This window comes from Notamacropus eugenii, chromosome 2 (assembly GCF_028372415.1).
Source record: "Notamacropus eugenii isolate mMacEug1 chromosome 2, mMacEug1.pri_v2, whole genome shotgun sequence".
In the NCBI taxonomy this organism is placed as follows: Eukaryota; Metazoa; Chordata; class Mammalia; order Diprotodontia; family Macropodidae; genus Notamacropus; species Notamacropus eugenii.
In genome coordinates this window covers 516,725,066-516,752,993 of record NC_092873.1, presented here as the reverse complement: position 1 = coordinate 516,752,993, position 27,928 = coordinate 516,725,066, and the positions used below count along the sequence as shown (strand labels likewise).

Genomic DNA, 27,928 nt, shown 5'->3' with positions numbered 1-27,928 from the left:
TGGCTATGGCGCTGAGTAAGTAAATTGTGTACTGCTGTTTTATTCCGTTGACTTATCCCACACATGAATATTAAGTATTTTTTCAATTATTTAAGCTTGTTTCTATTTTTGTAAACCGTGGTTTGCTACTGAATTTATACATTTTTTAGGTCTATTTTGACAGATTCTCAAGTATTTTATACACTCTGTATTTAGTTTTAACACTCTGAGTTAAGTTTTATTGGTGTTATATAAAAATGCTGGTGGATCTTTGTGGATTTATTTTGTGCCCTACAAATTTGGCGAAGTTAATAATTGTTCCGTTTTTTTAGTTGATCCTGTAGAATTCCTTAAGTACATCATCTCAGCGTCTGCAAAACAGCGATCACTCTGCTTCTCCTTTACCTCTACTTCTTTACTCAAGTTGTTTTCCTTCTCTTACCCCTATGCCCACAACTTCTAGCACTACATCAAACAGAAATGATTCCAACGAACGTCCTTCACTGATCTCCGATTTTACTGGAAAGGACTCTAGTTTATTTATTATATTATATATTATTATATAATTTTAGATATGCATTATTTGTCATATTGATGAAAGACTCATTTATTCCTAGGCTTCCTAGTGTTTTCAACAAAATGGATACTCTCTTTTGTCAACAGATTTTTCTACATTTATTGATACAACCACATCATTTTTATTCATTTTGGGACTCATATGGTTAAGTTTATAATTTTCCAAATATTAAACCAACCCTGAAATCCTGGTATAAATCCAACTTTGCTAATATTTTATTTTAAATATTTGCATTAATGTTTATAAGGGATATTGCTCAATAGTTTTCTTTTTCTGCTTTAACTCTCCCTAACAAGACCATACCAGTGTTAAAGAAGAAACCTGTTAGGATCCCTTCTGTTGGTATTGTTTGCAAACAGTTCTTGTAATAATGGAATTGAGACTTGAATGTTTGCTAGAATTCACTTGTGCTTTATCTGGTCCTACAGTTTTTCCCTTTGGAAGTTCATTTATGGTTTCTTTGATTTGTACCTATGAAAATGGGCTATTTAAATTCTCTTTTTTTTAGTATTAGGTATTTTGTATTTTTAAATATTCGTTTATTTTGTCAGTCTTATGGGAATGTAGTTGGGCAAAATATTTTAATAATTTCCTTTATTCTTCATTTATTATGAATTCTTTTTTCATTTTTAATACTGATAATTTGGTTTTCATTTTATTTTGGATCAAAATAGCCTTTTTAAAAAAGTTCTTAGTTTTATTTCATTCAATTTTTTTCAATTTTGTTCATCTCTTTTTTATTTTTAGGATTTATAATTTGGTGTTTACTGGTGGGGGAAGGGGAGGTTTCCACTGATTGATTTTCCAATATTTTTAATTGCATTCCCAATTCATTGATCTGTTCCCTTTTTTTAAATAAAAACATTTAGAGATTTAAATTTTCCCCTAAGAACTATTTTAGCTATATTGCTAAATATGTGTTATATTGCCTTGTTATTGTCACTATCTTTAGGGAAACTATTAATCTGGCATTAATTTTTTTACCCATCAGTTCTTGGGGATTGTTTATTCTCCAGCTGATTTTTAATTCATTTTTTTAAGTGGCCCGTTTTTCAATGTAATTTTTACTCCATTTTGGTCAGTTATTTTATGTTCCCTAGATAGGGCTTAACCGATCTTGTGTACAAGGAGTACAGGGTACATAGTTATGAAGATTCTGCTGAACAAAGCCCCCCCATACCACAGACCTACAAGAGCTTGCCAAGCCTTGGGTGGTGGGGGAATTGTCACTCCATTGACCTGCTCCCCTAAACATCAGCAGCCGCTTTCATATTTCTGGTGTACTGTGGGAGTCACATACCAAAGTCGGCAATCTTGGCATTCATGTGGGCATCCAGCAGCACATTCTCGGGTTTCAGGTCTCGGTGAACAACCATGTGTCTGTGACAATAATCCACAGCAGAAAGAATCTGCTGAAAGAGTCTTCTGGCCTCTGCCTCTTCAACCTGCCAGGCACGAAGGAAGCAACGTTAAGATATAGCAAATATTTTACTTGCTCACTAAGAGAATAGTAACTTCAGAATGTATCTTATGTTAAATGGAATCTATCAGAATCCTGCTCTTTAAAAAAAAAAAAAAGACAAGAAACAAACCAAAAAAACTCTATTAGAAAAACATGAAAATTGACTGGTATGTGCTGATGTGAGGTCGTTTTCATTTCCTGGGTTCTTGGAGAAGGCTGGGAACTAGGTGAAAGAGCCTAGTCTAAAAAGGCCCCTCACCTAGGTCTTTGTGCCCACTGAGGTACTGAAAAGGACCTTCTGTAGTGTCTGTAGTGATGGGAAATTCTCTTCCTAAAAAAGTCACAACAGAATCTCTTCATTGTTTCATAAATCATGCGAATTTTTAAAACTTCACCAGATAAAAGGGGCCTTTCCAAGGAGCAGCTCCTGTTTATCTAAAATCCAGTGCATTTGCTATGGAGGTAACCTCAATTCTGCAAGTATCATACATAAAATGAATATTGATATATGATCATTTTTAAAGATATTTGAGGTCTTCCAGATGGGATCAAACAGTTAAAATTTCAAACCCCATAACATTACAAGAATCCTTTAAAAAACATGCACACACAAAGCTATCCACCAACATCCATGTCTCCTTTGGCCTAATGTACCGAATATCATGTCACTCACCCGTCCATGCTTACAGATGTAGTCAAATAATTCGCCACCAGACACATATTCCATTACCATAAAAAAGTCAGTTGGGGTGCTGATGACTTGGTAGCTTTTAGAGGAAAACAGAAAGAATTTAGAAAATTTTAGTTTACAGAAAAATGACTTTAAACATCAGCAACCTTTCCTAGTACTATGAGAGATTATACTATTTTTAAGGCACAATCACAAATGTAATCATTCTCTCTTAGGTCATACCTTCCACTAACCCCACTAGAACCCTTTCAGAACAATTTCTCTTTTTTTTACCTATACCACTACAACTGGTTTTTTTTCCATTCCAGCACAGATTTTATACTACCCCTTTGAAATTCCATCCTTGTAGACAGTAATGTAGATGGTAATTCTAGACTAACAAAATTCTGACTCAGTCCTCCTCCAACATCAAGCTCCTTATTTTCTAAAAATATGATAAGCTCCACACGCTGTGATATCTCCAAGGCACAGACAAAAGACTTGATGAGCACAGGGTCAAGGACAGAGAATATACTGCCCAAGCAGAGACTGGGGGCATGGGGACCCTGATCCTTTCATCACTGTCCTAGGAACAGTGGAATCACTGCACTCATTCCAAGTCCAGTGAAATGGACACCTGATAAGCAGCTCACACACAGGGACAAAAGTACAACTGTGTCAAAGGCCTTCCGGAAATGGAAGCATGCTGCCCACCCCACCACGAGCCCCTCAGAAAAGGACTCGTTCTGCGAACCCATGGCTCAGTTGTGGCGTCTTATCCTAACAGTCTCCTTCTAGGGGCTCATCCCTTCCAGACATTAGGATGGACATGCAAATGATAAAGGCATTCTGAATGCCTGATAGTGGTGAATGTGTGTATTTGCATCTACACTTTTTAAAACCAAATCAGAATCTTCAGATCAAGTAGCTATGGTCAAGTGGGGGGAAATACATTTGGATTCGGAAGACCTGAGTTAAAATCTTGGCTCTTTCATTTACTAGAGGTGTAATTACAGGAGATCACTTAATTGCTGCGTGCCTCAGTTTCCTCTTCTGTAAAATTAAGAACTACCACTCACCTCTCAGGGCAGCTGTGAGGACCAAACAATGAAACACTGGAAAGCATTCTTTTATAACACCAGCTGTTACTCCTACTATTTCCTCACTGGTAAATGGATTGCTATGATCGATTCTGATCTGGTATCTGGTTTACACTTCATTATTTACTTCAATCAAATTTGAAATAGGATGTGATAGAATGCCAAAAAACATTGGTCAGGAAGATAGCAAAGTACACACACACACACACACACACACACACACAACCCTTCACCTTAAAATATAAAATTTCCACATACAGATTCAATATGGACATACATCAAAATACATAAAGCATTGAGGTTACAGTATCAAAAATGTCACATTCTGGAATTTATGTAAAACTGTTCCGTTACTAAACACTATCACACATTGCACATAGAAGACCTTAAATAAATGCTTCTGAAATGCAGAGGATAAAATATTCTTCAACCTTTTTTTGTCTCAGTTTCCTCAGCTAGAAAATGAAGGGCATACATAGTCTCAGTGGTTTCTAAGGTCACTCCCAGGTCCAAAGCCATAATCATAAAATAATCTCTGTATATTCTAGATTTCAAACTTCTTCCAATGCTGTTAGAAGCAAATAGTTTCCCATTCTATCGTCTGTGTTGTATCTTCCCTCATCCTAATCATACAAAAGCCTTTATAATTTTATAGCCAAAATTGTCTGCTCTAACTTTTATGATCTTTTCCATCCCTTATTTAGGTAAGAACCTGTACACCCATCTAATTCTTCCATGATACGTGACCCTTTTCTATTTAGTCTGTGTACATATCTATTTTGAGTATATGGTGTGAGATCACCAGAGTTGGACTTAAATGAACTTCTTCCAAACTCTTTTCCAGTTTTTCCAAGAGCTTTTTTATTTTTATCCCAAGAGAGGCAATGTGGTATAGAGGATAGAAATCTGGCCTTGAAGCCAGGAAGACCTATGTTCTTCTGCCACATTCTGGCTGTGTGACCCTGGGTGAGTCATTGAACATTTCAGTTCTTTCAGTGATTCCATAACTATTAAGACATGGAGGAGCCCAATGGCTGTGATGGCCCATGTTTTGTCACCTGAGACTTCCCCCATCAAAGAAATCACAAGTTCTGTCCCTGCAGTGTCATGTAAAGTTCCAGGTTTACCCAGAAGAGGTTCCTCTTTTCAACCACTGCCATCTCTTGATTTGCCGGTGTGTCCCATGGCTGCATTTTTCTGTTATTTTAACCATTTGAGAGTTTTAGAGCATCCTGCTTGCCAATACAGTTGGAGGTCTGGTGGTGCTTTCCAGCACTGCCCCTCCATGCCTACTTCTCATCATTTCCCTTAGGATTCTAGGGTTTTTACTCTTCCTAATGAATTTTAATGTCATGTCTACTTCTAAAAGGCATCTCCGTCCCCACCACCCCCTCCATAAGGTTTAAACCTATAAACGGATATAGGTAATATCATTTTTCAAATAGTGGCATGACTCAGTTATGAACAGTGACTATCTCTCATTACTTGCTTCCTTTTATTTCTGTAAGGAATATTCTAGAGCTGCATGTTTACAAATCTTATATATGTATTTGTATGTTACCTTCTAGATATTTCATGCATTTTGTAGTTACCTGGGATAGAAGACCTCATTTCTTTCTTGGTTTTGGTTAGTATTCTTTAAAAAGTTGGTGATTTTTATGGATTGCAGTATCCTATAAGGGCAGCAAGGTGGTGCCATAGTGCACAGAGCACGGGGCCTGGAGTCAAGAAGATATATCTTGCCAAGTTCAAATCCAGCCTCAGATACTTACTAGCTATGTGACCCTGGGCAAGTCATTTCACCCTGTTAGCCTCATTTCCTTATCTGTAAAATGAGCTGGAGAAACAGCAAACCTTTCCAGGATCTTTGCCAAGAAAACCCAAATATGCTTATGAAGAATCAGACATAACTGAAATGACTAAACAGTAGAAGACAGTAGCGTTCTATGACCTTGTTGAAGCCAACAATCAACCCAGTTAATTTTTTGATGATTCTCTGGGGTTCTGAGTATATCATCATTTCATCTGCACATACGGATAATTTTATTTCCAATTTTAAAGTGTTTAGATCAAGGGTTGGGAACCTGTGGCCTCAAGACCACGTGTGGCCTGCTAGGTCCTTGGGTGCAGTCCTTGGAGTGAATCCAAATTTCATGGAACAAATCCTTTTACAAAGGAGATTGGTTCTATGCAGTGTGGATTCAGTCAAAGGGCCACATACGAGGACCTAGAGAGAGGCCACCGGTTCCCCACCCCTGGTCCAGACCTTTAATTTTATTCTCTCTGCATATTGTTCTAGCTACCATTTCTGGAATTACATCAAACAATGGTGGAGGGGGCAGGAGGAGGAGCAGTCTTGCTCCAGTCTGGTTTGTAATAGGCATGCTTTTAATGTTCCTTCATTGTAAACAATAACTTTTGACTTTAAACAGATGTTTTTAATAATATTAAAGAAGAGTCCTTCTATGCTTTTCCCTAGAGGAATTTTTAATATAAATGAGTGTTGTCTTTTGTCAAAGGCTTTGTTCTGCAACTCTACAATAAATCATGTAGTTTTGTTATCTTTTTTGTTAACTGCATAGATTAACAAGATATGTTAATTAATATAGATATGTTAATTGCAATGTTAATCTATGTGATGTTAACTGCATTGTTTTATTAATTGATTGGTGTATAAATGCACAGATGAACTATTTTCCTAATGTTGAACAATTCTTGTATTCCTAGTAAGATTTCTTGGTCAAAATGAATTATTTTCTATATATATTGATGTCTCCTTGCAAGAATTTTTTTTTAAATTTTTCATACTGGGCATGTTTGTAGGCAGATAGGAAGGAACCAGGAGATAGACAAAGACTGACAATTTGAGTAATGGAATGACTGACTGTGGAGGCAGCTCCCTGGAGGAGAGAGAGCAACAGTAGAAATGGGGGGATTCATCGTGGCAAGAAGAATGGTCATTGCTTCACCAGAAACAGGAGTAAAGGAAAGAGGAACGGAAGATGATAACAAGGGATCTCAACCAAGTGGAGAAGGGCAGGACATGGAGCTCAGAGACAACAGCAACTGTTTTCTCCGTAAAGTATGAGGAGAGGTCCCCTGATGGAAGGGATCATGGAGAGGACAGTTTGGAGGTTAAGGAGAAATGAGGTCTGAGGACTTGTGGGAAACGAGCTAGACAGTCAACTAGGCCAACTTCAGAAAAAGACGTCTGAATGGGAGGTAAGCTTCCCAGGTCCTACGCTGCCACTCAAGACCAAATAATGATCAAAAGATGCAATGTAAAACTGTAGTCAGTGAATTCTTCTACCTCAGAACTAAACAGAAGTCAGCCAGAACTCCAAGGGCAACGAGAAAGGAGGCTACCGCACCAGCACAGGGTCACCTCCAAGTGCCTGTCTCAGATTCCTCATCTGTAAAATGGGGATAGCAAGGTGCTCACCTGCCGGGTCATTGTAAGGATAAAAGGAGACGAGATGTTAAATGGTCACTACTGTTACTGCTGCTGCTGCTACTACCACCACACCCCCACTCTTTCTCAAACTGCAGACCATCATAGAAAGATGCTAAAATTCTTCAATATAGATAACTACATGAATAATATTTAAATATTTCTAAAATTATAACCAATATTATGGTGACTTAGTGCTGTTGAGTACTTTAATTGGACTTTCTCTTTTCCTCAGTTCTTTAGGAATTCTTCATGAAATCTTGATCGGCTGGATTGCTCAGAATATATCTTACAGAGTATAATAAAAATAAAGAATTTTTTGTTAATAATTGGAGACCTTGAAATTGCCTCAAGGTCCTCACTATCATTAGCATACTGTTACAGTATAGAAGGTTGGGCTGGGTCTGGACTAAGCCTTGGCACCATTCCAGATGAGTCCTAGCTGAAGGAATCAGGAGTGTTGAGCCTAGAAAAGACAATATTTGGGGACTCAGGGACATAACAAGCACCTTTCAGGAAGCTGAGGACATACACGCAGAAAAAGAAATTTAATGACATTCAGCAAATAGACGTAGAGATCCCTCAATGGGCGCAGCCCTGGAGATATGGACCACAAACAAACCCATCCTTCAAGGATCTTAGGGTCTACTTGGGGAAACCCAGCCTTTACACAGGGGAGTAAATGGAGCAACCCTGGAGGACAAGGGCAGCAGCAACCTTCAGGAAAGGTTTCTCCAATCAAAGATGGAGGTCCTAGGGCAGGGGGTGGGGAGAAGCTGAGGATTCTTAATAATCACAGCTCTCTAGAAAGGAGATGGGCTCATCTGAGAGGTTCTGGCCCCCTGCTCACTAGTCATTTTTAATTAAAGGCTAGGTGGCCACTTTTGGAAGATGTTGTAGAAGGATTCCCTACACAGGCATGGGCTGGACTAGAGCTCCGAATTCTTTTACAATTCTGAGCTTTTGGAAGGGTTTGTCTTTTTTTATTGATTTTATTTAGCTATATGACATTCTTTTCTTGAGAGCTATCTTCTTCTCTTGGGAATTTCTCTTTCTTTCTCCTCACTTAAATTAGGTGATCCAGAAGCAAGAGTGTCTGGCCTGGAGTTCCTCTCTCCTTCTCTCCTCTCCCTCCTCCCTCTAACGTGTATGCCTCCCAAAGCCATGTCTCCAAACCTGATCTCTCTCACAAAGCTTTGGTCTTAAATGTCCGGTGATTTGTTAGACATTTCTACCTTGACGTTTTTCTGACATAATTCACAAAATGTCCAGAACAAAGTTTACTGTTCTCCTGACAGTTCCTTCCTGAGTTTTGCCCTGATACTACTTGGACTGATTGAGATCTTTCTGTAAGTTTGAAATTCTGTGATCCCTTGACCTTTCTCCAAATCATTCAATCCTTAAAAAACCTTTGACTCCTCACTTTTCCAGCACATCCCATCTGCCTGTGATTCTTCCTTTTGAAACATCCGTGACAAAAAGTGACTTGACCTGTACTCGCCATGCTGCTATCCTAGCTCAGGCCTGGTTATCTCACACCCAGGCCACTGTCACCCAGCCTCCTAACTGGCTCCTTTCCCTCCATATGTCTTCCCATCTCAAAGACCACAGCCAGTCCTTTTCCTAAGCAGCACTGTAACTGTCATGCTCTCTTGACTAAAAACCTATGACCAAACCCATTCCCCTTTGGGGTTCCCTTTCCCCATAAATACCATGTTATCTTTTTCTTTGTGATTCCCTGTAGGTCTGTGCTCAAAGGATTTCTAAGTCACATCTCTAGAGAAGCCACACAGGGCAAGTCATCCTTTTGACATATCTGAGGTTCAGATCTTTAATTGTACATGGAAACCACTCTAAGCATGAGGGCAAGGCTACACAAAACCAAACAAACTCCTTCAAGAGTCCATTCTCCCTCTCAGACATTGTGCAAGTGATCAGATGCTCACAGTGCACTTGTTCTGATGCTTGCTGTGGGAGTCTTTTCCCTTATAATTTCTACCTGAAACAAAAGAGGCAATGTGGCTGAATGGATTAAGCCTTGGCCCTAAAGCCGGCAGCTTTAGACTATCAAAGCCAGTGATTTTCTGAGCAGTTTTGAGTATAGCCCATAACATCTCTGTGCGGAAAATTAGGGTTTTGTTTTTGTCTTTGCTTAGAATCTTATGATGATGGCTACAATGGCCTTGCTCTACAAAAAGCCATTAGAATGAAAGTGATAGTTGAACCCCTGACAATCAGTGATGTCACCTGAGGATGGGTTTAGAGAAAGCAGGGGACTAGAAGTGGAATTTGGAGGAATGTCCATAGTAAGTCTGCAGAAGGACATAGGAAACGGGAGAAGAGGCTAAAAAAGGCCATGCCCTAGATGGACAAATTCTGTGAGATAAGTGAGGAAGGAGCACACTTGGGACGTGGGGGATGGTCAATGCAAAGATGAGAAGACACGAGACGTAGTGACAGGTGTTAGGACCAAAGAGAAAACTGATGCAATTGGACCAAGGAGTGAGGGAAAGAGAGAACAGCCAAGTTGTGGAGGACATTAAAAGGCAAACAGAGTTCATAGATTATCCTAGAGGCAATTGGGAGTCAGCAGAGTTTATTGAGTAGGGGAGTAACACAGCCAGATCTGTGCTTAAAGAAAAATCACTTTTCGAGCAGAATGAGAACATTGCAACGATGACCAGTTGTGAATGACTGAGCTGCTCTGAATATGACAATGATGCGAGATAGTCCCAAATAACCCATGATGAAAAATGCTAACCACCTCCAGAGAGAACTGATGAACTTGGAGTACAAACTGAAACATCATTTTTTCATTTCATTTTTCTTGGGTTTTTTTTGCAACATGGATCATATGGAAATACGTTACGCATGATTTCATATGTCTAACAGACAGACTGCTTGCCTTCTCAATGGGGAAGGAATGGGCTAGAAGGAGGGAGAGGATTTGGGACTTCATTTTTTTAAAGAATATTAAAAATAAATGACAAAAAAGAAATCTATTTGTCAACTATGTGGAAGATAGAAAGGTATAGAAAAAGACTAGAGGCAGGGAGACCATTAGAAATTAGAAGGCCGTTATAACAGCCTACGTGAGGGTGGTGTTAGAAGCGACTGCGGTGGATGAGTGAAGTCAAACAAAGAAGATCCTCCAGCCTCTGCAGCCATATTTTCAGCACATACAAATCTCTTTTACACAAACTTTTACACAAACAAGAAATTGAGTAGAGGGAAGCAAAGAATTCTACTAAGACCATATTACAACATCACAAAAACAAAGTGCAGAGCCCTGTGCTAGGCACTAGGGGAAGCAAAAGCTTTAGGCCAGACACAGTCACTCCAGAACAGAACTTTGACATTGCTGAGGGGGCTGAGTTCCTAACCCAGAGAACTAAATAGGCAGGACTGTATCATGGAGGGTCAAATCTCAGGGTAGGAAGGGAAACTCAGAGGTCAACCACAAAAGATGCACAAAAATTCCTTCTAAAACTTACCTGGCAAATGAACACCCCAATGTTACCTAAAGAACTCTAGGAACTTGGAAACCAGGAGCTGCAGTCCTAGCTTCAAGAAGGTTTTCCTTTACATTAAACCTGAATTGGCTTCACAGCTTCTGATCACCAATCCTACTGCAGCTCCCCGGGCAGAGAGAACAAGTCCCCTGACACCGTACAGCCCTTTGGATCCTCAGGGACCAATTAACCTAAACAAGCATTTAAGCAGCACCAGCTAAGACCAGGCACTATGCTCTGTGCTAGAGAAATACAGATAAAACAGAAATGGTTCATGCTCTGAAGCAGCTTCCAGCCTCTGTGTACAAACAAGTAAACATAATACCAAGTACACAGACACAAAGTCCCAAGAAAATCAATACACACTAACTTTAGGGAGCGTGGTGAGAGGAAGAGGTCAGGAAACATCTCTTCTAAGAATCAGTCTTTGAAATGAGAGAAGTCTTGAAGGAAGCTCGGGATTCCAAGAGGCAGACCTGGGAAGAACATTCCAGGCCTGAGTGCATGGGATCACATGAAAAGAAGTAGAGGTGGGAGATGGCACGTCCTGGCCAGGTGACAACAAAGGGGCCACTGATACGGTGGACAGGTAGGTGAGGACACTGCTGTCCAGCCTGAACCTCAGCCCAGACCAGACTCTATCCGGACACTGTGGTCAAATCTCAGAACCATATTTTGGGAGAAAATCTCAATAAGGAAGAACACCCAGATGATGAGCACCAACGAGGACAGTGAGGAGCTTCAAGTTCAATTACCTTAATAAATACGAAGCCTACAGAGGCACGCAGCATGCCAGGGGCTGGGGATACAGGCACAACCCATGACAATAGTCTCTGCTTACAAGAAGTTCATGCTCTAAAGTAAATACAGAAGTATACACAGGATGAATATGAGAATACAGCGTGTTCCAAAAATCTTAGTAGACATCTGAAACTCAATGTGTCCCAGCCAGAAGTGGTGATCATTTCCCTTAAACTCTCCCCTCTCCTCCCACCCTCCCCATTACTGTAGAGGGCAGTACCATCCCTCAGTCCCTCAGGCTCACCCTCAGGGGTCACTGGGGCTCCTCTCACTGTCTCTCACCCCCCATGGCCTGTCGATTTCACCTCGGTAATATCTCGGAGTCACCCCCTTCTCTCTTCTGTCCCTGCCCCCACCCTGGTGCAGGTTCCCATCACCAGTGCCTCTAGCCCACTGCAATAATCTGCTGGGGGCCTGCCTGCCTCCAGGCTCTCCCCACTCCAATCCATCCTCCATTTGGCCATCAAAGTGATCTTCCTAAAGCTCAGAGCCATCTGCTAAAACAACCTACAGCACAACCGCTCTCTTACTCAGTAACTCAACATATTAAATTATTATTACAAATTATGAAATACAAAATCCTCTGTTGCCCTCATTACCTGGCCCCCTCCTACCTTTCAGTCTTCTTTCACCTTCCTCCCAGTCCAGGAACATCGGTCTCCTGGTAGCCCCACAAACAAGACCCTCCATCTCTCAGCTCTGGGCATTTTCTTGGCTGTTCCCCACACCTGGCATGCTCTCCTTCCTCTCCTCTGATCACTGACTTCCCAAGCTTCCTTTAAGAACCAACTAAAATCTCACCTTCCACAAGAAGCCTTTCCCTATAACCCCGGTTAATTCCGGTACCTTCCCTCTGTTCATTATGTCCTACTTATCCTGAGTGTTTGTATATAATGGTTTATACCCTGCAGAATTGTAAACTCCTTAAGGGTAGGGACTGTCTTGTGTCCCAGCACTTAGTACAATGCCTGGCACATAAAAGGCTCTAAATAAATGTCTGCTGATTGAGTGACTGACTTGTGTAGTTCTAAGTTTCAACAGCTCTAAACTACACTAAGACTTTTAGGACATCCTGTATCAACAAATGGTTAAATGCAAGATAGTTTGGGAGTCAGGGCCAATGGCTAATAAAAAGGCCTTGCAGAAGATGATGCTTGAGCCGAATCTCAAAGGCAGACAAATGCTCTGGGAGGTGGAGATTAGGACAGAGTCTAGAAGGGGAATGCTTAGAAAAGAAGATTTAGAGAGGACATAATGGAAAAGGGTTTTGGCTTGTTCTGCCAGGGCCTAGAGGTCACAACTAGGAGCACTTAGTGAAAGCTGCCAATTGTCAACTTCCAGCGTGATGTAAGAGAGAGCTACTCAAAAATGCAATGAGCTTTTTTTTAAAGGTAATAGGTTCCCCTTTCCCTTGACATCCTCAAGCAGAGCTGGGTGACCGGGGTTTGGGCATCACACAAAGGAGAGCATTCTTGTTGCCACATGAAACTGGACTGGATTTCCTTTCATATCTCTCCCAGCTCAGATTTGGTGATTATTTTATGTGTCCAGCCCTTCAGTCTATTACAATTTAGTTTATTTCACAAAATCACAGAATTTTCAGTCAGAAGCGTCCTCAGAACCCAGCTAGTCCATCTCATAACTAACGGGAGGAGTCAGATGAGTCAGATGGCCCCCTCAGTACAACACATCCAACAAGTCGTCATCCATTTGTACCATCATCCAGCTCACTGGTGTCAAACTCCAATAGAAAAGAAAGTCACTAAACCATACACAAGGATCCATGTAAGCTGCACAATGACTTAGAAAACCACATATTAGTCTTATCTATTTCTTAATATATTTTCATTGTGTTAAATATTTCCCAATTGTATTTTAGTCTGATTCCACCACTCAGAAGTCACAGGATGCAGAATGTATGCAGCCTGGGGGGCACATGTTTGACATCTTTGATCTAAATGATATTTCTTGATCTGTTTCAAAAGAAAATCATGAAAGACTTTATGAAGACTTTATTTCCTGAAACAAACCAGGGAAACCATAGCTGCAGCCCTCCCCTGACCTACCAGAGAAGAAACCCCATCGACCAAGGAACTCAAGGTCATCCTACATGACCCGCTCCTGAATCTCTCCCACCTTTTTTTGTGTCTACAGCACTTCCCACTCAAGATAGTATCCCTTTAGTAACACTTCCTAAAGCGTTACCAGGAATCAGCATCTTTCGTTGGCCTGTAGGCTGCAGGCTCAGTTCTGTTCTTGAAAAAAAAAGGCACATTTACATTTCCTGAATCCCTTTCATTCTCCACACATCACAAAGATCCCAGACAGAGGCTCTGCCAAGAGTCACCTTCTCAGGTCAATGGGAGGTGGTTCATCCCTGACCAGGAGACCTGAGCTAAGCCTGGCCTCACTTCTGCTTCTCAGTCACTCTCCATGTTCCTTTAATTGATCCTTCAAACTGATATCAGAGAAAAGTCCTCTGAGACTACTAAACTTTAGGATCCAGTCTCTATGAGATATTTTTGTTCTGTATGTCACCTCAAAGGCAGCATGGTGAGGCCAATGGGTGCTGGGCTTAAAGTCAGAGAGCATTGGACTCAAAACCACATCTCGTATTTATTGGTTGTGTAAGGCTGGGCAAGATACAACGCACCTGAGTCTCAATGTCCCCAACTGTAAAAAGAGAATAATGATGCCCATAGCACTTACCTCATGGGATTGCTATAGGACTCAAATGTGATCAAGGATGCAAAACACTTTTGCAAACTTTAAAGTTCTATACAAGTAGCAGTTCCTGCTATTATTAAATTTCTTACATGAGGAATGCATGAAAGACTTATTTGAAAAGAGCTGCTAGGTGAGGTCTAAGAATGAAGTTAGTGGTGAAAAGGGCGGGGAGGCGTCTTAGAGGGGAAGCGACTAGAAAGGTGGACTTTGAGTTGGACTTTAGAAGAAGGGGAAAAATTCAAAAGGCCAAGAGGAACAGCAAAGGGGAAGCACAGGGACAACAGGACCAGGTGCAAGGAAGTTGGATGGCACCGTGCTGATGCAGGGGAGAGAACACCGTCCAGTTTGCTGGAGAGCAGTAGCAAGCTGGAAAGGGAGAGTCACCAGAAGGCCATAGGCCTTCAGTCGCAGGTAGGGGAGAACCCACTCTATTCATAAGCAGCCACCAGGGAGCTGACCATGAGGAAACACGCTGACCCATACACAGCCTCAGGCAGTGGCCAGAGCATGTAAAGACCACCAGTGGGGATGGGACAAGAGAAGACAATTCTGTTGAATTGCTTCAGGGGGTCACTTCTGACCCTCATACTCAAGTTTCCTTCTCCTATTTTGCCCACACTTCATCTGTTTCATCCCCTGGGCTGAAGGTGTGAGGGGATGAGAGGAACAACAGGGAATCCCCAAGCACCCTCAGCTCTGGGCAGCTCAGGAGCTTAGGCAAGGAGAGGTGGACAGCAGGTCAGGGAACTGGGAGAAGGCCCAGCCCAAGGCTCAGACGCTGACGAGAGGCCTCCACTTCCAGGCTGTACAAGTGGTAAGTGCCAAGTCAGGCTCTGCATTTTAGATTCCTGAGGACTCCCCCATTACTCCTATCAACTCCTCCATTCCTTGAATTAGAATGATTTCAATCTAATTCCTAAAACTTTATCTAATACTTAAGATATTTCCAGGTAACTCTTGGAACAAGACCCATGCACACGCCCAGTGTCTGTGGCCTCCAGGACCTTCCGCAGCATCAGTCCCTTGAGGAGAAGGCACCCACCACCTCCCAATCCCCCAAACCTTTACCAGCACTGAGCCAGCACTGCTCTCTCCTTCGGCCCTGCTTGCTATGAGCCACCCTCCCAAAATCACAGGGCAGACACATCACAGCCTGGCATGGCCTGGCACAGCTGGCTGTGTGCCCCCCACCACGGACCTCTGTCTAACCAGTGAAACTGCCAGGACTCATTTCTCAGTGGCCAGTTACTCCCGCTCCCTCATCCTGTCTGCCATCTGAAATGATCTCGAAGTTCTTCTCAGCTACCCCCCATCTGTAGTGGCAAATAAAGTGGATCTTTTGCTGTTCTTGTTTTAGTATAACCAAGGAGTGTAATGCCTGTATTTGAATGTGACTGGGGAGGATTTTTCCCACCCTGGCTTTGAGAACTCAGATGTCGTGCTTCCCTCTCAGGTAACTGGTTAGCTGTATCTGTCTGTTGAATTATGGTCAGATATTTTGGAAGGATGTCTGTTGATTTTGATTTCTCTGTATTTTCCTGGAGGTTCATGGTGTTAACTCCCCTGAACTAGGTATATGTGTGATACATATGTGCTTGACTAAAGGATTGATACATGGGCTTGATTAAAGTGATTGCTAACCCCTCAAAAGCTGCCTTTCCTTTTATGAATGTAGATCTAAGAACCTGTGGTAGGAGACCCCCCGCCTCGAGTATGTTGGGGTGCTTACTGATACACCATCACAGGCTGCTGTGCTAGAGGCAGACCACTCCATGGCTCCTACTGCCAGTCTAGACTCTCCCTGTGCCTCCTTGGAGGCCAATCTGAATCATCCTGGCCCTCGGCAGTACCAAAGGTGTATTCACTATCCATCTCTCCTTTCTCCCATTTCCCATTCAATAAACTCCAGTTGTTCCATATTCTTTCCAGGATCAAATAGTAAGTCCTCTCTTTGGCACTTAAAACTCTCCATCACCTGCCCCCTCTTACTTTCCTGGATTCCTACCCTTTACTACTCTCTAAACACTTACCATTTAGCTAAAATGGCTATTCTTCAAATAGTTCATCTCCCTCCTCTATGCCTTTGCCCTGGCTGTGCCCTGTGCCTTAAATAGGTTTCTTCCTCACATATCTCTTAGTCTCCCTGACTTCCTACAAGATTCAGTTCAAATGTCACTGTCCATAGGACACTTCTTCCTGTTACCCAGCCACCTGTGCTTTCCCCTCTGAGATGCTGTAACTTCTATCTGCTCAGCACACACTTTGTATGCATCTCATTATTTCTATGTAGTGTCTCTATTGCAACATGGGGTCCTCTAGGACAGAGTCTTTTTTGCCTTTCTCTACCCAGTGCCTGGCACAATCCCCATCACATACTAAACACTTAATAAATGTGTGTTAACTCACTGACTCTAATTCATAAAACTTTATCCAATCTTTAAGATGAAAAATGAAGTCCATCCTCAGTTCCTGGAACATTATAATTCTTCTTAATGTTAAATCACAGCCTCCATTGTTCAAATATCTCCTTTCAAATCTTCAAAGATTTCGTAATAACTACTGTCTTTCACAGAACCCATTAGGGTTTGCAAAGAGCTTTTCATGCATTACCTAATTTGATCCTCCCAGTGACAACCCTGAAAGACAGGTATGACAGGTTTTATTTGAAAGAAAAAGAAATTGTATCAGCTCCCAAAGTGCGGTGAGCTGCCCAGGGTCACACAGCAGCTAGAAAGTAAGTGTACAGTAGGTGAGCACAAACACTGGTCTTTCTGACTCCCCTGTATGTGAGGCTGCCTTTCGCTTTCACCTGAATCCAGTCACAGACTCAAGCTCCATCATTCGGGCTTTCTTTCTTCCTTCCAGGAGCAGGGAAAAGAAGTAAAGAGGGAATTCATGTGTGTTCTGGAAGTTTAGGGGAAAATTACAACAGAAACTCTGAAATGCAAAGTCATAAATGACCATAAAATGGACATAATGATGGGGAAGGGAGTCTGAGGACTAGGAGACATTCCTAAGCTGTGTACAGAGCTGGAACACAGAACCACTTGGGTGACAATGGTTTTAAATTCAAAGCCAAAACGGTTTAAAAAAATGGGGGAAATGGTTGAAATCAATGATAATATAAATTTGAGCAACACTAAACTGAAATATTTTACAATACTAAAATTATCACTATTTGTAAATAAGTCAAGAGTCATTTCAAGAGAATGTTCTCTCTTGGACTCAGAGACATAAAAGTACTTACAGTTTGATAATGTGAGGATGTCGGAAGAGTTTTAGATTTTGAATCTCTCGTTTGATTTTTCCAACCACATCCAAACTACGAATCTTCTGTCTATTTAAGATTTTTACCGCCACTTTATGGCCTGTCAACTGGTGTTCTCCAACTACACAAAAGAAAAAAGAAAGAAATTTGAGTAGTCCTCAGAATGTAACAACAAATCAAAAGGCATACCACCTATTGATTCTACAGCTTATTTTGAAAAATGCTCATCAGTGTATACAGACCCCACGTCAAAGTGCACATGCTCCTCACGGAATGAGATTTCAACAAGATACCCATTTTTGGGAATGCGGCCAATAGGAGAATTTGTTGTGCTTGACTATGAATATTTGTTACTTTTTAAAATTTTTTTTTCAGTAGGAGAGGGAGGAGGAAGAGAAAATAAATGCTCATTAATTAAAAAAAGAAAATTTAACTTAAAAAAGAAAAGAATGACATTGAATTCTTGTTTTGAATACAGGAAATGAATTGCATCTGGCAAGGAGAAATATGAGTGAAAGCTTCTGGTATTGAGCAGGCGCCTGCACCAAAGCCCTCTTCAATGTTCCCTTTGCTAAGCCCCATCCAGATGCAGGTGGAATGGACTGGGTACTTAGGTGGTCTCAAAGTCAGGAACACCTGGGCTAAGCCCTACATCTGACACACCCAAGCTGGACGGGTACATCACAGCCTGTCACTGCCAAAGACAAGTCTCTAAGATGCAGAGAATAAGCCAACCTCTCGTGCCAAAGGGAGTGGCCACAGAGGTTTGACCCTACACTGGAAGATTGTTTCTTCATCAGAGAATCCCCTCTCTCAGGGAAATAAAGGGTCCAGTACCTACCCCACCCCCATAGACCAGATGTTTTGAGAGGTGCCAAGAATATGGGCAAAAGCTTCTCTGCCATCAAAGAGTTCACATTTCACGGGCTGGATATGACATGTCAATAGAGAAGTGTAACACAGAGGGAACCGGGGAGCAAGAGAGCAAAAACACCTCCAGGAGTCAGGGAGGGCTCCACAGAGGATGGGGGTCTGAGTGAAGCCTTCCAGTGGCACTCCCAGAACAGGGACTGTCTCACATGACTGCATGGAAGTGGGGGATCAAATCCTATGGCTGGTCCTCTGGTTGGTCTTCAGTGCAAAACTCATGAAGGGCAGGTGTATGAAATAAGGCAGGTGGGGGTCTGATTAGAAGAGGAGAGATTTTAAATGCCAGCCTAAGGGGTTTGTACTATCTCCTCTAGGGCAGGGAGTGGGCAGCCCCTAAACTTGGCTCACCCCAAACAGAGAAGTGAGCCTGCACCAGCCCTAAGACCATACCCCCAGAAAACAAGCTCAGGCAGGTCCTAGAGTAAACCTGAAAGGCTTTGAGCAGAGGCCTGGCAGGGAACTGTAGGTCTTCCATTCAGGGATGAGCCTGAATTCAGACAGGATCAGCCCTCAAATGACGGCCACCAAAAAACTAGATTTAGACAGAACCTGAATTTCAGCCCTGGCCACTAATCAGTTGTGTGACTTTGAGTACATAAGTCACTTAACTTGTCTGGGCTTCAGTTTCCTCATGTACAAAATCAGGGGATTGGACTCATTAACAATAACCAGCTTGAAACTTCTAGGATCTCTACTAATGAATTCTGTTGGCCACAGCAAGTCCTCCAAGGTGCTTCTGTTCAGAACTGATCAGTAGAGGGAAGAACCACACTCAGAAAAGTGTGGCTCTTCTGAAGGACTGGGATGATGGACACTGAAGTCTACAGTGGCTTAAGCAAGGTCTCTCCAAGGCATACGTAAAAAACATCTAAGATCCCCTGACTGACTCTTTGGCCAAGGACCCATGGATTATCAATCATTTTTTAGCTTGGCATTATCCTCACTTTCTTCCTCTTCCTTGGCCTACATGTCCCCTCAATGGCCAAATCTTGCTATCTCCCCAGCATCTCTCACATCTGACTCCCTTATCACCACTCAATTATCACCTTAGTGCAAATCTCAGTTACTGTAAAAGCCTCCTCAATGGTCTCCTGACTCAGGTCCCTCCCTACTACATGCCTTTCTATATACACACATACACACACACACACATTTTTATCAATGTGTTTTATTTTTACATCACCTAAGTTATTCCCTGTCACTGATAGTCAACCCATATAACAAAGAATCAATAGACTTTTCCAAATATTCTAACCATCATCTAACCACTTGATCCAGACCACAGTCTTCCATCTCCAGGGCCATTTCCTTCATTTTCAAAAAGGACCAAAGATATCATGTGGTGATGTCTTGACTTTCGTGAGGAATGGATTGAAGTGCGCCAGTGTTATACAGAGTGGTCAGCCTCACTCGCTCTTCTGGCCAACCAAGACCAGCAGAAGAAGAAAAATCAGAACGTCGAGCAATGCCTCAGGATACAATGGATGGCCTTGGCTTCTTCAATATCTGACCAAGCTTGGAGAGCTCCATAGACACCTTCATGGCTGTTGGAACAAATTGTTCTCATGGGCCCATTCTGCCAGGGAAAGGCTTCACGTGCTCCGGGTAGACATTTACCTAACTAACCAATGGGTCTGAGACCTGTCAGTTACCCTCAACCTGCCAAGATGGTTTTACTGGGGTGTGACCACTGTGCCTACTACAGCTCCTGGAAATAATAGGCAAGAGTTGGATGACAAGTGTTCACCACAAGTAGATGAGCAGCCCTGAAAAGGGCTCACACAAGAAGTGCTAGTGCTCCCTGAACACTCAGTCCCTGCCCCTACCCCTACCCCTTAGAGTTACACAGGCCTCAAAGACAGGGCAAGAGTCATACAGACACTGATGAGGCAACTAGGTGTCCTAGTAGTTGTGGTGCCAGGAAGACCAGAGTTCAAATACAGCCTCAGACACTTCCTGGATGGGTGACCCTACTCAATTCACTGTACCTTTCTGTTTCACTTTCCTCACCTGTAACATGATGACAATAACACCACCAACCTCCCAGGATTGCTGGGAGGATCAGATGAGATACCATTTCTGAAGTACTTTACTATCCTTAGAGCCCTACATAAATTACTCACTATTATGATGAACTGTGATCTGCATTACCGAAAAGTAATTAGTGAGATCACAAACTCATCAAAGTATCCAGGAAGTAGCCAAGGGATTAGTAGAGTGGACCAACACCTCAATTTGTTTTAAAGTTAATGCTTTCCAAATATTAACCTAATGCATAACTTATGCCTATTTCATAAGTCAATGACCATTTTCTGCCAGTATTCCACAGAAAAAATTTCTCCATGTATAAAAATAAATTATCACTTTATTTTCTAGACAAAGGTTTTTACATTGTATTTTGCCATGAGGTTAATCTTTGGAAAGCATTAATTCATGACCATGAGAAGTAAAATGGATAATTTTGATTACATAAAATTAAAAAGGTTTTACACAAACAAAACCAATGCAACCAAAATTAGAAAGAAAACAGGAAACTGGGGGGGGGGTGGAATTTACACAAAATCTCTCTGATAAAGGCTTCATTTCTCAAATATATAGGGACCTGAACCAAATTTATAAAAATGCAAGTCATTCCCCAATTGATAAATGGTCAAAGATATGAACAGGCAGTTTTCAAAAGAAGAGATCAAAGCTGTCTCTAGTCATTTGAAAAAGTGCTCTAAACCTCTGTTGATTAGAGAAATGCAAATTAAAGCAACTTTGAGGTTCCACCTCACACCTATCAGATTGGTTAATACGACTGAAAAGGACAATGATAAAAGTTGGGAAGAAAATGGGGAAAATGGGACACTAATGCACTGGTAGAGTTATGAACTGCATCAACCATTCTGGAGAACAATTTGGAACTATACCCAAACAGTTATAAAACCATATACCCTTTGACTCAGCAACACCACTACTACATCGGCATCCCAAAGAGATCAAAGGAAAAGGACCTGTGTGTACAAAACGATTTATAGCAGTTGTTTCTGTGGTCACAAAGAATTGAAATTGAGGGGATGCCCATCAATAGGGGAGCGGCTGACCAAACTGTGGTATATGATCATAACAGAATACTATAAGAAATAGCAAACTGGATGTTTTCTGAAAAACCTGAGAAGACCTAATAAGATGCAAAGTGAAGTGAGCAGAACCAGGAGGACATTGTGTACAGTAATATAAATACTTACAATGATCACCTGTGAAAGATTTAGTTATTCTTATCAATACAATGATCCAAGAAAATTCCAAAGAACTTATGATGAAAAATGCCATCCACCTCCAGGGAAAAACTGATGAAGTCTCTGAGTTCAGATTGAAGCACTTTTTTTCATTTTATTTTTCTTGCCTGTTTTTTCAAAATGGCTAATATGGAAATGTTCTACATGATTTCACATGTATAATTGATATGTTTCTTGCCTCTCCAATGTGAGTGTGGAAAGGCAGAAAATTCAGAACTCAAATTTTTTGAATGTTAAAAATAACTAAATAATAAGTTTATTTTTAAAAAGCAATAGTCAAGCATGCTGATATGTTACTTGAGTATGAGAAATTAACAAAGGGTAATATCAAAAGCATTCACATTTTTCTTGAATTTGCCTATTTACATCAGCCTCTTTTACCTAATGTACTTTTGAGGGGAATTCACAAGCACTTAGATATAATTAAATCCAAATGATATCTTATATGGTCACATTCCAAACTAAATACTAAAAAAAAATACCATTAAACATTATTAAGAAGGGACCACTTGTGAGATATTGCAATACCTGTTGAGAATTCAAAGACCAGAGACATATATGATCATAGATTTACAGCTATAAGTAGCATTAGAGATCCTATAATCTAATGCCTACATATTACAAAAGGAGAAATTGTGGCAAAGAAATGCCAAATGACTTGTTCACAGTCATACAACTAATAGGTAATAGAGGAGAATTTGAATTCTAGTCTTTTGACTTCAACACCAGTGTCCTTCTCCTGTATCATCCTGGCAAGAGTCCCTGCTCTTAAGGCATTTACAATCTATCAAAGGAGATCCTGCTGCTACAAATATACTTCAAGGAAGTCAAACATTTGAAAGAAAGCTAACATAGACATAAAAATATTTATAGCAGCACTTTCTGTAACAGCAGTAACTTTCTGTAACAGCAAAGAAGTAGAAACAACAAATACTCATCAACTGGGGAATGGTTAAGCAAATTATATTACCTGGAATGTGCCATGTAGGATAGCAAACGTGATATTACAGTGTGGCAAGAAATTATGAGCAGGAAGAACAAAGAAACAGAAGGGGGAAGCCAGCAGACCACAAAACCATTCACCAAACCCTCAGTAACTTCAAGAATTCCTAGGGCAGCAATCCAGAGCCAAAGTGGACACTGTGTATTTCCCATAAACAAGGATGGTTTCAAAGAAAGGAAAGGAGGAACCAGCGCAGCCCCCTCCCCTGCTCTACAGAAGTAGCAATGACAGGCAAGGGACAGCGTTCTGTCCAACATGGCGGACGCAGTGGCTACTTTCACTGATTGCTGATGCTCACTCCTTTGTTAGAAGGATGCTGTCTCAGCAGGAAAGGGGAGAGAGGGATATTTGGAAAGGAAAGTAAAATAAGAAAGGCATGACTATTTTTAAACTGGTTTGGTCATCCCCAGTTTTCCTCGATAACTTGCTTGCCAGACAGCACGTTACCCTTGCTTTCATTTTCTGTATTTTTTTTTTTAATCTACAGAGAAATTGGTGAATTCCCTATGAATCCTGGTCAGGCTCTTCGGACAAGTTCTGTCCTTCTTCATTCACATCCTCTTTTTGTATCTTCAGAATTTCCTTCTTAAAATGTCCCCATCTTTCCTGGGCCAACAAGCCCCAGACTTTGGGTCCCCGAGATATCGCCTCTTAGTCCTCTGAAAACTGCTCGCAAACATCTCAGTACCTAACATCCTAAGACTGTTTCTCTCTCCTGTATCACAAACTCAGCAGGGTGGGGGGTACTTCCGCAGTAGGCTATCATCCCTTCTGGCTCCACAGTTAGCACCTCCTCCTGAGGAGCTGGTCCAGAGTAGAATGTCCCTTTACTGGCTTCTCTTTCTTTCAAAGGATGATGTCATTAAGGCAAGTTAAGATGTCATTAGCTGCTCTGATTTTTGCCTCAAGAAAGAGTTTCAGCACTGTGGAGGGGAAAAAAGCCAGACTATGGAATAACAGAAAGAGACAGAATAAAACAACAAATGATATAGATGAGCTTCTTCTATACATCTCATATGTTGTTTAGTTGTTTTTCAGTAGTATCCAACTCTTTGCAACATCATTTTACAGATGAGGAAACTGAGGCAAACAGGGTGAAGTGACTTGCCCGAGGCCACACAGATGGTATATGTCTGAGGCCATATTTGAACTCAGGAAAGTGAGTCTTAAGTGACTTAAGTGAGACTTAAGCTCTGGCATCTTATCCACTGCGCCACGTAGCATGCATTTGTATTGTCCTATTCTAAGCTCCAAAGACTACTAGCCTTGACTCGGTGTTAATGGCTGCCAATGGAGCCATTCTACCTCAGTCTTTATTGGCCAAAGGGCAGCCATAAGAATGAGACAGAGATCAAGAGACCTTCTTCACCTGAATTTCTCCCTCTGTAAAAGAGAGATCAGGAGTCCACGGCACTGCCACCAGGTAGCTGCTGGGTGGCTGCACTGAGCAGATGTGTTCTGGGACCTTGGTCACAACGACATCCTAATATCAATCAGTCACAGAGCACTTACTAAGCATGTACAATGTGCCAGACATTGGGGGACAGAAAGAAAGATAAAACCCCCCCTCTTTGCCTTCAAGGAGTTCACAAATGAAAGAGAGAAACGTTGAAATAACTAGGTACATCCAGGATAGATGCTGCATCGGGAAGGGCAGATGGGAGGTAAGGGCCAAGAGCCAAGGGCCAAGGAAAGGTGCCCAGCAGAAGGTGGTGAAGGGAGCTGGGGGCACAGGGAGGAGGGAAGGTAGTCCAGTCCTAGAAGACTTGGAAAGCCAGCAATGGGCTTTCAATGCCAAACACAGGATTTTGTATTTGTTCCTGGAGGTCATGGGACTCCCACAACTGGAGGAGGGGATTGAGCCTGGCCCAATCTGAACTTCAGAAAAATCACTTTGTCAGCTGAGTTTGGTTTGAAGCAGGACTAGAACTGAAAAGGGAGACCAGTTACAAGGCTAATGCAGTGCTCTTATAACTTATGGAAGCCTACCTTAGTTAGCCTCAGCTTTTAGGATTTTGAAATGGCTATTTTTTGGTTTTTTGGCTCACACTTGTGATTTCATTATCATAGGGAAGTTCTCAGAATGTTGCCTGGAGAACTGAGAGCTTTGAGTGACATGCCTAGTATATGTAAGACATGGAACTAGAATCCAGGTCTCCCTGTGTGCAAGAGCAGATCCATATGCACTACAGTACAAAGTCCACGTGGCTAGCTTTTATAATTTTGAAACAAATCCTCGACTATGGATTTTAAACATCTACAAATTCTTAAATATGTGTGTATGTATATATATACATTATATATCTCTAAATATATATGTATATGTATATAATTTTAGGAAAATTGTTGATTCTTGTAAATCAAAAGCTTTTTAATAAGTTATAGTAGCATTCAAAATTAAGAAAATAGAAAAAGAAAATTTAGTCATTTTCAATTATGTTAGACGTAATGAAAGTCTAAGGTTGGAGATAAGAATTTAGCAAAATCCTGAAAAATCAAGACACCAATAAATATTATAGAATTTCTACGTGGCTAAAGATGATTAATTTAAGAAACAGCTGAGCAATACCACCAGTCCCTTTCAGGGGTGAGGAAGTCACTATTATTAGCAGAGATAAGAACTGCCTGAAATTCTTTCCTCAATAACACCATTCTAAAAATAAAGTTGTTCACATACTTCAAAATAAAAACACTGCTTTGTATACCCAGTAACATCTTTTGCATTAGATAAGAACTGAAACTAAGGTGCAGCCTAACTTCCATTACATTTGCTAGTAATGGCTTCACAAAAGACTGAAGCAAGAATTTCTCTTTATAAGTTCGTGACATATTAAATATTTACTGGTGGTAGTTATAACACTGTATGCCATCCACGCAGGGGACTTCATTATTTCTGAAAATCCCATCTCAGAGATCTGATCAGGCAAATTTAATAATCTTCTTTACTCAAAAGTTATCTCAAAAGGGTTAAGAAAGGATGTGATATCTTAGGCAGAAACAAATACCCAAGGCTAAGGGTCATTTCAATTTTCTGACAAGATGAGTGACCTCATTTCTGCAGATCTTGAGGAAAATTGAGCGAGGGAACTTTGGGCCAACATAAAAAGAAATGAAGAACTAATTCCTAGTTGTTTCCATATATACATGGTACAATGGAAAACCCAGGCTAGTTATCTCATTCATGAGACAAAAAGAGTAAACTGGGGCCCAGAAAAGTCCTGGCCTTTCATACCCAATGCTCCAGGTTCCTAGTCTTCTTTCCATAGCCCCTCTGTCCTTGTCATCTGAGGAACAGCTAAAGGAACTGGCCAAGAAATCTTCAAGGTGATGCGACACAGAGAAGCAGTAGACCAGGTCTGCTTGCTAGAGGAGGGTTGAACCAAAATCAATGGGTGGAAATTACAGGGACGCAAATTTCATTTGAGCAAAAGGGGAAATAAATGTTCTGAGACCTGTCTCCAACTCCTAATCTTCCTGCCAGCCCCCTCAAAAATACTCTTCTCTCTATGAGGAATTTCATGCAGAGTGGAAGTGGTGAGCACTGGGCAGTTCTTGGTTTCATTTTTCTCTTTTGCGGTTGAAATAACATTACTTGGTTATTTCTGTCTTGCTGTTTTCTAACCAAGGTGGCCCCCCACTTACAAATGGGCCACATATCCACGCAACCACAGAACCCATCTGAACTGAACACCAGAGCTGCCACAGTGGTTGCCATGGCAGTGGTGGCATAGAGGGGGAAAACTGCTAATTGTAAAGAATCTATTGATTTAGACATAGGAGGGAGGAAAGGGTCAAAAGCAAAAACTACTTATGGAAACTTCCTTAAGAAAGCACAAGGTGGGAATGCCCCCACACTGTGTAAAATTCATTTCATTTTGTAACTCTAATTGAAATTCCACATATTCTACCAACTAGAAATTCAATTAGGGATTAACAAGCATGATCTTGTTAAAATGTAAATACCTCTACAAGCGATAAAGGGCTACCTTCTGCTTACACAATTTCCCCTCTTTGGTTCTAAACCAGTGATTTCATCCATACGGGAAGCTCTTGCTGTGGGAATTCCCTTCTCAGATGGGAATCAGCCACTTGTGGCCCTGAAAGTTGCCTGAGGCCCTGAGAGGTTAAGCAAGTGGCCCATGGTCACAAGGGCTGGCCTTGAACATCGTCGTCGTCGTCTTCATCTTCGTCTTCTCCTTCTCCTTCCCTTCTCCCTCTCCTTCTCCTTCTTCTCCTCTCTCCCTCTCCCTCTCCCTCTCTCATATTGTAAGTTGCCTCTCCAGGAGCGCCTGTAGACAAACATACACGTGTGTGTGTGTGTGTGTGTGTGTGTGTGTGTGTTCTTTTTATTACAGAAAAGAACTGGGAACCACAGGCGGATCCATTCAGTTGGGGAATGACTGAACAAAGCATGGTGCATGCGGGTAATACCCTCAAGAAATGTTAAAGGGGACAGTTTCAGAGAAACCTGAGATGGCACTGAAGTGAGCCAAGCCAAAACAATATATATAATAACAACCTGATAAAGGCAAACAACTCTGGAAGACTTAAAAGCTAACTTGGATTCCAGAAGACCCAGCATGGAGCCTCCCGCTGCCCCCCCCCCCCCACAGAAACAACAGACTCAGGGGGCAGATGGAGACCTCATATTTTGGATGTGGCTGATCCGGGGGTTGTCTTGCTTGACTGTTCATGTTTGTAACAGAGGCTTTGTTTTTCTGGCTTTCTCATTAGTAGGGGGAGGGAAAGGAAAAGAAAGAAAAAGCTGAATATCACTGAACATAAAATTTAATTTTAAAAATCAATGTACAAATAAACATATAGCATTATTGAACAGAAAATCATGAAGTTCCTCCCTTATCGTTGTGACTAAAAGCTCTGGACAGTAGGAGATAGCACTGTTGCTAGTGTTACTGCTGTCAGGTTTAAGTGTGTCTGTTGCCTGAGGAGCATTCTCTGCCAGAGACTCTACAGCGACAGCCTGTCTCTCCCCACTGCAGGTCACCCTCCATCAGCTGCCAAAGCGGGTCTTCCAGAGCTATCACACCAGGTGACGGAGCTAGGTAAGAACACTGGGAGAAATCTAGCAAGATAAACTTTAATCCCACAAAAGCCTCACACTTGGGTTAGAAAAGCTCTTCTTCCCTGGAAGAAACCAGGGAAGGTG

At 41.5% G+C, this 27,928-nt stretch overlaps 1 protein-coding gene across 2 annotated transcripts in view; it reads right to left on the bottom strand.

Moving 5' to 3' along the window:
• PRKAA2 (protein kinase AMP-activated catalytic subunit alpha 2) overlaps positions 1-27,928 on the bottom strand; it is a 76,594-nt gene that overhangs the window by 33,459 nt on the left and 15,207 nt on the right. For both annotated transcript variants that reach the window (XM_072649602.1, XM_072649601.1), the window contains exons 2-4: positions 17,527-17,668; positions 2,692-2,785; positions 1,857-2,001 (exon numbers count right to left, since the gene is read on the bottom strand). In XM_072649602.1, coding sequence (XP_072505703.1) covers positions 1,857-2,001; positions 2,692-2,785; positions 17,527-17,668 — 381 coding nt within the window. The remainder of the gene's footprint in view (positions 1-1,856; positions 2,002-2,691; positions 2,786-17,526; positions 17,669-27,928) is intronic.